At 39.6% G+C, this 10,384-nt stretch overlaps 1 protein-coding gene across 1 annotated transcript; it reads right to left on the bottom strand.

The window, feature by feature from the left end:
* Positions 1-3,701: 3,701 nt before the first annotated feature.
* LOC149298737 (interferon regulatory factor 5-like) lies at positions 3,702-9,023 on the bottom strand. Its single transcript, XM_089487071.1, has 7 exons — positions 8,850-9,023; positions 8,065-8,254; positions 7,308-7,348; positions 6,482-6,824; positions 5,381-5,770; positions 4,881-4,999; positions 3,702-3,926 (listed from the first exon to the last, which is right to left on the bottom strand). The coding sequence occupies exons 1-7, from the start codon at positions 9,021-9,023 to the stop codon at positions 3,702-3,704; spliced, it is 1,482 nt and encodes a 493-aa protein (XP_089343197.1).
* Between the last annotated feature and the right edge of the window lie 1,361 nt (positions 9,024-10,384).

The following is a 10,384-nucleotide window of genomic DNA, read 5'->3' on the forward strand; positions in this document are numbered from 1 at the left end:
AGGAGGGCGTCCCAGCGTGACGTGTGCTTGAAGAACCTTAAAAGTATATCTGGGGAAATAAAAGCTTAAACGTTTAACCCCTTCACTTCTGAGCAGAGGCAAGTATCCCCCACAGAACTGTGCTGAAAGGCAGTGGCCGTAAGGTGTTGAAGTGCTTCTCCACCCTCTTCCACAGCAATAAGGCACTCCACTAGAAGGCATCTCCAGCTGTTCACTGGCAACAGGCTGGCACAGTGCCGTGTTGTCACAGACCTCGGTGGTGAAGGGGTTCTTAAGGCAATGTTGAGTGCCTGGGCACAACATTTGCGTTTTGGGATGGGAGGGATCGGGGATAAAAGGTGAGGTCGATGGGTTTAGAGCTTTCCTTGATGGACTCATTTTAAAAATAAAAAAATAAAAAAAAAAGAAAAACCTAAAGAAAAAGACATAAAAAGAGCAAAAAATAAAAGTGAAAACAAAGCCGTCAGATAAAATCCCCGGCTGGAAGTGTCTGAATTTGCCTATCAGCAAACTGAGAATAAAACGCAGCTAAACTTTCTGTGAAATGAAAAAGAAACCATGCAAAATAAAAGTGATTTAAAAAAGTTTTTGTGATCGACTTTACTATATTCTGCTTGGGTAGGATTTTTTTTCCTTATGCTGTACTTTAGTATATCAAGTCTTCACACACAAAAAAAATCTCTTGTTCCAGCATTGTCACAATAAAGTTTCCCTAATAGTGTTGCCCTGCTTGTTCTAGGAATCTAAGTTAGCAAGGCGTATGGGATTTGACAATTGGGAAGACATCTGAATTCAAATGTATAGTGTTCTATATTAGACCTGTGTTGAGATATTTATGTATATGTTTGCATTTATGTACTAATCCGTTGTGTTTAGTGGTTTCAAAATTCACATCCGATAGAACGGTTTACATTCGTTCTTTAGTACTTGTGGATCTGTCCCCCATCCTGGTAAAGACCCTGTCCCCTGTCTCATCTTGTGCAAATTGTGAAAGTCTGTCGAGTTACTTTGCCTTTTGCCGACAACTGCGCTATTGTCAGAAAGATCCTAGCCCACTGGTGCATACAGCAAACGTGTACTTATGATCTCTATACACAGTGCTGAATGTCCTCATTAACAGAACCTTGTTGTTGCTGTGGGAATAGCTTTCCTCCCCTGTCGATGGAAAGATTGAGGGGCGGGGGGGGAATTTGTGTTTAACCACAAAAATCCATGGCTTAAAGTTCACATTTTCATAGCCTAAATAGTTTGTCCCTTTTTTTTTTTGTATTGCTGTAAATAGAGTATTTTAAAGATGGTTATTCCAGAGGGAAAACAGGTGACAGTTTGGGTTGATCAGAATACAGCTAACTAAGATCAGTCGTTGCATCAAGTGGTGCCTGCTGCTACGTGCATGTTTGGTAAAGCAATAAATGTTAACTTCTACATAATATGTGAACTTGGATAAATGTTCTGCAGCGTGTCAAACATGCATGCTCCTTAATTCCTTTTGATCTTGTTACCCTACAAATATAAAAAAACCTGCCTTCCAGGCGCCAGATCAGTTTGAGGTCACTTAAGGTAAATTCTTTCCTGGTTAAAAGATTTTGCAGGAGGATGTTTATTATCCTAACTCAATCAATCCTAAGCATATAACATTAGGAAGTGTATAATAGTGCACAGTGTGAGAATTTTCACACAGGTCCACCACTATGAACATTTTAAAACCCATCTCATTCGTGGAATAGGAGATTCTTGAGATGTAGTACTCTTTACTCCTCGAACTATAGCCCCAAAAATAAAATGTTAGGTCACAAAAGCCTGGAGCTGAGATGTGATAATGAGTAATGGAGTATGAGTACAACTCATAGGTGTATACAAGTACAGAAGTAAACACCGTATAATTCCGGCCACTGCCCTAGACTTGTTGCGTTTCTGCTATAAAATGAGCACAGTTACATTGGTAACGATCCCTTTTCCACAAATATGTCTCCCAGTAACTTGAGGGTCAGTCGTACTTGAAATGTAAGGAGGCTTAACTTTACAGAGAGGATCGAACACAAACGAAACAGCCTCCAAGCAGAACTGGTAGAGGTTAATATAGTAAGGGAATAGAAACATACGTTAATAGATCCTGAATGTAAAACACTGAAAGCGTGGGTAGTGGTTGAAGAATAAATGCTTGCTGCATTGAGAAAACCTGCTATCCAAAGCTTCCGATTTTGTCTAGTCCATGTTGTATTCCAGTCTACTTTGTAGGTGTTTTTCCCTCTCTAAAATTTTCATATGGGAACTCACCATCCGTGGGAAAGATGTAGCAAAAAAGCCAAGATTAATTGGATAGAGCCAGGGAGGTAATTACAAAGAAAGCTATGAGAAACTTTATTTTAAAAACAAACAGCAGTTAAACAGTGAATTGGAACTGGTTAAACTATACATTAGGCGGTTTAGACATATTATACACGGTTGTGGCTCGATTCTCAATAATATGCTTTTTTAATGCACATGTTTAGGAGGAAGAAACAGATACACCCTCAACCAAGAGTCGGTCCTCACTGTGGACTTCAGCTATATTGAAAGCATTTTGTGCAGTTATGCACAACATATTCACATGTTTACAGTAAACTTACCAGCTGCTTCCACTTATTTATTGTTCTGCCTACCAGAGACTTAACACTTTCTGACATTCACTTATTAGAAACTAAAAGGGTTAAAAGCAAGAATACCCTTAAGCCTGTGCTCTATCACAACTCACTTTGTAGAGGACAATATCCCTGAGTAAGAGTGCACACCCCCATTATAACATGACTCCATCACTAAAAGGGTGATATTAGGCTGTGAAGTATAAAATATTGCATACGTGCAAAGGTTTGGGAAGATGCTCGCTACAACCATTGTATAAAGGACAGATGGGGAAGCTCAGTTTCCCCATTAGTTCTGTGAGGTCATACCCACCTAGCATCTGCATACACATTCTTTCAATAAAACAGTCACTACAGTTTGTTTTTTCTTACATAATCTGTGCACAAGGAATAAGCCTTTTTCCATTCACTTCAATTGTTTACATATTAACACAATTAAAAAAATTACTAAAAAAAAACCCTATTTCCTTAGGTGCAGAAGCCAAAAGTGACATGACGCATAAGTGGTGCATGGAACAAAAATAACAGTGTGAGGGGGGACACAGAACAAAAGACTGTTACACTGACTTTGTGCATGACATTTTGCAACAAAATGCAAAGGGCAGGTGTAAAATTAAATTGTTTTAATCATGGTTTTGTCCTTCACAGTGCCATAGTTCTAAGCTTTACAAGTCATCATACTATGGAGAAATGCTTTGTTGCTGGCCTGGAGACAGCTGCCAACTATCCCATCCCAAGCATGGAAATGCAATACATGAAAAAGAGGATACATATCTTGGTGGAGGAGATGTGCTTACTTTTTTCCCCCCAATGTCCTGAAAAAGACTTAATGGGTGTCTTTAAGATGCTATAAAAACAAAGCGTACACAGAAGTAAAATAAAAACCCATATACACACTGTCCAAATTTCTACCTCCCGTCTGTCCACACAGCAGGCAGGCAGTAGTAGCAAGTCTGGTAACAGGCCTCTCCATGTTCCAGCTATAATCACCAAGGAACCATTTCAGTGTCATCTTGAAAATACAGGCCTCCCATCTGTCCGGAGTGTGTGCAGGACGAGTGCTTTTATTTATTGCATTCTTCACGTTTGCATAGGCCATACATCTCCCCCTGGGTTGGGTCCCACCACGTTAGCAGCCATGGCTTGAGCCTGCTGGCTCTGCCATAGCTGGTGCAGTTCCTTAAACTGCTCCACCATTTTGTCTTTGAGGTCTGGGTGAGAGATTTGCAGCCTAATGCTATCGGCTGACCAGGACAACTCCCCTGTGAAGATCTCTGAGAGCAGGCGAGCTGCTACAGGGATTACCTGAAAGCAAACACATTCCATTAGAGCACTAAAGAGCAAACCCCATGCCCCTTTGCTCTGTAATTTAACCCCTCACCCACTAGGCATAGGGTGTGGAAAGAGGGCAGAATATGTGCAGGTTCATTTCAGTTAACATGGACATAGTTTACATTAACCAGGTTGAGTGGGAATGCTGCTGAGTGTGCGAATGAGCTGCATATATTAAATAATTGTAGTTTAATTTGAATTTATTTGGTAGGTACGATGAGTTTTCAGCCAACTTCACTATGAATTACAAAGTACATACATGAGCTTCTCCAGAAAGAATGGACTAGTTCTACTCATCTAGTCTGCCCATTTCTGGACCTTAATCCTTAGTCTTGTGTTCGATTCAGGATGGCTTTATCGCTATGCCATGCATGTTTAAACCCTCTTACTGCTTCGAGGCTGTTCAATTAATCTACTACCGTCCCATAAAAGTATAGCCTAAAATCCTCTAGTTTTGAATTATGGTCTCTTGTTCTAACATTTCTCCCTGTACTTTAGTAAATCCCTTTAAGTATTTAAATGTTTCTATTATATATCACCTCTCTTCTTTCCTCTAAGCTATACATATTGAGATCCCGTTCCTGATAATTTCTACCCTGCAAACCGTTTACCATTTAGTAGCCCTCCTCTGAACTGTACACAATACTCTAGATGAGGCCTGACTTAGCGATATGTAAAGGGACATAACCACTTTCCTCTTCCAGCTACTAACGACTCTCGCAATACAACCCCAGCTTGCCCTTCCACCCCCCCGATAACTTATTGTATTGCCTACAATGATACTTTTTATTGGGCAACAAGTTACACACAATTTTCTCACAATAAAAAGCCAATACTTCTGTATCCTTGTGTAATCAATTTACATAATATTTATTATTATTATTATTTTTATAATTAAATTGTAATAATATGGTTGCAGATTAATACCTGAACAGTGATCAGCTTCTTCTCCTTTGGTTTTTGGTCTGGCCATTCTTCCCCAAAGCAGAAGAATATTTCGTATGGAGGCAGTGAGTTGGTTTGTCCTTTCTGACAGGCAATGAGTTCTGAGAACAAGAGCAGTTACCAATAAACAGATAGAAGCTCAAGAGTTATAATTCCTAATTCCATGCACCAATGCAAGCATCTTAATCACACAATTACCCAAATCACAGATCATGCCCTTTTCAGTACAGTGATATGATCACTTACTCGACGGCCCACTTTCACTACTGTTATACATACATTGGTGGTGTCTAATATTTGTCTAGCTAGCAATTAATGGAGGCTCAAGCAGTTTAAATTTAAAGTTAAAAAGCCTTTTTGTGATACCAACAATGCTAGATATATATATGTATACATATACACACACACACACACACCATGCATAAATAAAATATTTTGACCATCAATAATAGTGTTAGTCACTGTTGACTTGTTGTCCTCACCATTAAGAAAGGTTTCCAGACTGAAGAGTTTGATCCTCTTCTCTCTCTCAATTGGGTTTGGGCTATCAACGTTGTTAGCACAGGGTCCAGACCAGAAAACCTTGCATTGACAAAGACGGATGGCATAAATATCCTGACCTTGCAGTGACAGGATAAGCCCTCGATCCATTACATCAAGCAGATGGTTGGTGTAGAACCTCTGTTTCTCGTTACCAATGCCATCTGTACCAGGGAAGCGAACTTGTTCCAGGGTAGTAGGACCAAACAGCTCCACCTGCTCTGGGGTAGGTTCTAGGTTGCTGTAGAACAGACGGCACCCATGAGGGTTACTAACAATCATGGACCCAGACTGCTTCCCTCTGTACAGGAACTTTATTTCCAAGTCAGTCACTGCAAAAACCAAGACAGGGAGATTGAAGCTGGTATTCACAATATAAGGAAATTAGTTTCTTCTTAAAGATGGGAAAGTGTGAGGGATCACAAACAAGAATTCATCTAAACACAAGTTATCTATGAGCCAATGTCAACGCGTATAGTATTGAACTATGTCATTTTTTTTTTAAATGACCTTGAAAGTTTCTGAACTATACATTTAATTGATATATCACATACTAGTTAAAAAATCTGGAAGGCCTTTAGAATGTAAAGTAAAATATTATACTATTCTGATTTAGTGAAGAAAGCAACACAATGTCACATAGCGGAGTAAAAAAGTAGGTATTTCCACCTCTGGAGAAATCTGTGCTACAAAAAACATGGATTGTTATATTTTTTAGCCTCCAAAAGCTACTATGCAGACATATTAAAACTACATTTGGGCTATTTAATTCTGCACGCACAGAAATGTAGAGGTTGGACATAAATGTCAATATCGTCTCATGAATCTTCTGGGAGATGGAAGGTAAAAAACTTTATTTGCGATTATCTGCAAAACAATGTCTCCAGTATCAGTAACACAGAAGGGTATTTCGTGCTTTTGCACAAGAGGTCATTGTTTTGCAGCTACTCCAACAGCAGCAGTATAAAAGAAAACTAAAAGATTATTAATAATCTATTAATATTTTTGCTGAAATATAGACAACCCTTGTCAATAATACTCACATGGAAGCATCTGGGGGCTGATGAGTAGTTCTGGAATACCTTGATCAATAGGTGTGGGAATTGCACTTTGTATGGGCAGCTCTGCATCTAGTGGGGCAGGAACCATTTCTGGGAGAGGCAACACCCCAGCCTGTGAAACCAGGCATTGTGGGGAAAGATCCACACCAGGGTATGCCCCTGAGGCTACTGGAGTTACAGCAGGATCTGGGGGCGACAAGCTGTGTTGTACGAGCTCCCGAGGTCCACGAAAATCATTATTTACACAGGAGCTGATGAATCCAGGTTCTGGCTTAGGCCAAACATATTGAGGAAGATCTGGAAAAGTGAGGCGCAGGGTTAGTAACTAGACAGAGAAAGCCCACTCAACATTTTTTCTGAAAATGCATTCAGTGGTTATATGTGAATATTACATACACACATACATATACAATCACTAGACCTACGCTATTAGTCGAGGCTGTTTTGTTAATACACCACTTGTAGATAGTCCTGTATAATATATAAACTGGTTAGAGAAACTTCAAGAAATCTCACTAAATTATGCATTAAGAAGGAATAACTCATGCCTTCTTCCCTAAAGAGAGTAAAACTGGTGACTCCCTTTGATAAGCTAGCACTGAAAAGTGATTAATTCAATGGATACTCGCCTTTAATACCGAGCCTTGGGAATATGTGATCGATCTATAAAAGAATACATAAGGGGCATTATTTACAGGGTAATATGGTCAAACACTGCAAAAAGAGAAGCAATGGGATGATCAGTAAACAGAAGATAAAAAACAAACATAAGAATTGGCATTTATGCAAACAGTTTTAGGGATCTCACCTCCTCCTCATCCTCACAGCCATTGTCATCAGCAAGCTGCTCTGTGGATCAAAAGAAACAGTTGTAATCCAGTAGTAGAAAGTATATAGGGAGTAATAATCCTTACAACATATAAGAGAAAATAACAAAAAAAATAAAAAACACCACTCCGAATACATAAATCGTATCTACTTAAAGGCCAGATCATATAGGTTTTAGAGATCACATGAAGATAATGAGTAAGTGATACAGAACCTAACCTCCAAATTAAACAAAGTGTAGAACAACAGGGACTGCAAAGGACACGGGTGCAGCCAATTCTAGGAGGCCCGCCAACTGTGTGCCCCATTCAGAAAGTTAAAAGGAAAGAAAGCTGCAATTGCTTCCTTCTCGCCATGCTTCTTTTAATTACATTTAAATGCACGGTTGTCTAGTCGGAACGAGTTGAGAGATTTCCTATGCCTTTGCGTGACTCTATAGGCATACTGACTGACCAGATTTGTTTTTTCCCCCCCAAAGTTGCCTACAACAGGAAGAATTGTATCAACCAAGCGTTGCAAGTATTAAAGGGGTACAAACCGGTAAACAAACACAAATGCTTCATTCTGGTATTAAGTGTGTCACTGTGAAAGCGGAGGCAATTGTTTCTCTGTCCAAAGGAGTTACTCTTAAGACAGTAAGGAGGAGCATTCCTGCTCTGGCACCTTAAACTTGCATAGAGAAGCTCCAGAATAACTAATGGGTATGGATAATTTTCCTTCTTAGGTGTTATTTTCACCTTCATTCTGGCTTGGAATGTCGCATAACTGGTAGATCTTGAAAGGCTGCATGGGGGTCTCTTTTGTACCATCATAGAGAAGTTTAAACTCTCTGCTTTTGTTCAGGGCACAGCGAAGATTAGCTTTCCACTTGGCAGGATCAGGTTCATCCACTCCTTCCTGATACTTCCCAGTTTCCACTGCCCAAGCCTGGGAGAAAATGAAACGCGTGAGGTGGTGTGAAACTGCTATTGTTATTGAAAAGACTCAATAACCAGTTCAAAAACATTTAGCTGATAAATTCCCATGATCAATTTCTAACCAGTCAACAATATTCACAAGAAGGATAATCATTCTGGGCTCTGAGTAAACCACAACTTCTCTGAACCTTTGCTGACCTGATCCGTGGTTAATGTGGGGTATAAGAAGGTAACAGCTCTTCCTCTTAAAACGCACCTTAAAAAAGTTAAACACCTCACCAATTACTGCCTCTTAAAAACAAATAAAAATCCGCATTTTTTTTTTTTGTTTATTTAAAGACCCACAATCAGGCATGAGTGCTGCTACCATTACTGCTATAATTGATACATTTTAGAACATGAGCATGAGGAATCTGGTTAAATAGATCTTACAGCAATTATATTACAACAGACAAGTTGCTACAGGGGAAAAAATAATAATCTTGAAACATAGTAATAGTATGCAGTAATATATTATCACAATATATAGTAATATATTATAGCATTGAAGAAAGGTAGGGGTTAGTTTCATACGCCTTTATGTGTGCATGACAAACATGATTCACCTTGAATATGGTGTTCTCGTCATCTTGTACGGGTATGTGGCGGGTTGCATGGCGCCATGGAATTCGAAATAGCCTGCGATCTTGATCCTCCCAGTGTAATCCTGGGTAATTCCCACTGTCCACCTGGGCTACAAGCCATGGTTTTAGGCGGATGCGTCGTGGATGCGAATTCATTTCCACGTGTTGTGTAGCAGCTTGCTATAAAACTAGGGACAAAGCCTTACAGCACATCCCATTGTTCTGTGTCCTAAGATAACAACATATGGATGTTAGCATCACGTAGCATTCTTAATAAAATGTTTGTTTTTGTAATGCACATAATCCACATGGAGGGGGGGGGTGTTTAAAAAGAGAACAGTATAGGACAACCAACCATCACAATGTACCCGTCTGTCCAGACTTTATTACTGATTCAAGATAAACTTTGTGGATAAATAATGTACACTTCCAAAATACTGAAACCAAACCCCAAGCTTCTGGAAATAATGCCACTAGATTTTAAAGCATTGGTATGAAAATGCATAAATATTAAATAAAATCACATTTTGGGCACATAAAAGGACAAGGTTAAGCATTAGTTTGTATATTTGTATTATATTATAGCTTAAAGTTACCTACATGGAGCTACATAATAAGGAACAATGTTTACAAGTGGTATAACTGAGCACACAAACATACAATGATTAAATCTCTACTATGCCCAGTTGTGTGCCGACGATCTTCGGCTTCCACGCACATCGGGCTTTCTTGCGAAGTGCACAAGTGTCTTGTATTTGTGGCAAACTAACTGTATCCTCCCACAAGAAGGCATGCCATGTTACAAAGAAGTAACAGTCTTCACAGTTCTAGCACAGCCAGACTGCAAAGGATATCGGGAAGTACAAGGCTTACACCTGCAGGTATACTACCTAATAAATGACAAACGTGGCACACTACTTGAGGATTAGGTTATTTTCCAAAACTACATTATATAGGGACATATCATACAAGACAAATTTGAGACACTCAACCAGACAGCAGCCTGTCCTACAGTTGAAGTATCTCAGGTTTTAGCTTTCTTGTGGGATTACAGAGGAAAAATCTCCATTAACATATCAGTCTGAACCTGCCCCTAGGGCAGAAGGCCAAAATGTACGCCTGGTTCCCTCGTGCAGGGGAAATTTGCTTCACATTCCTGTTTTTGGACTGTCCATGAGGAAGGCTCAGACCGATATGTTGATGGAGACATTTCCTCTGTAATGGTACAATAGAGCTAAAACGTGCAAGACAGAGCACCAATCTTACTAAAACTGAACATCAGACCTTCAGAGTGCTACAAAACAGGAGAGAAGTCATTATAAAACCTTCTGACAAAGAGAACATAGTATTGATGGATCACGATAAATATTCCAGGATGACGTTTCCCCTTCTGGATAACAACACGATTAGAATCATTGCCCGGGATGCTACAGCCTACTATGTTAGGTTCACAATACCCCCCCCCCCCAGGATACTAATTGTTTAAGCATATAAAGAACCTAACAGAAAATGCCAGC

Source organism: Sceloporus occidentalis, unplaced genomic scaffold (assembly GCF_023333645.1).
Source record: "Sceloporus occidentalis isolate IW3139 unplaced genomic scaffold, rSceOcc1.0.p SCAF_31, whole genome shotgun sequence".
NCBI classification, from domain to species: Eukaryota; Metazoa; Chordata; class Lepidosauria; order Squamata; family Phrynosomatidae; genus Sceloporus; species Sceloporus occidentalis.

Excerpts from the sequence above, each read along its gene's own strand:
- LOC149298737 (XM_089487071.1), bottom strand. The coding sequence starts at position 9,023 with ATGAATTCGCATCCACGACGCATCCGCCTAAAACCATGGCTTGTAGCC. Across the intron at positions 7,349-8,064 it reads CATTCCAAGCCAGAATGAAG|AGCAGCTTGCTGATGACAAT; the intron begins GTGAAAATAACA and ends TTTGATCCACAG. Across the intron at positions 5,771-6,481 it reads CAGCCCCCAGATGCTTCCAT|TGACTGACTTGGAAATAAAG; the intron begins GTGAGTATTATT and ends TGGTTTTTGCAG.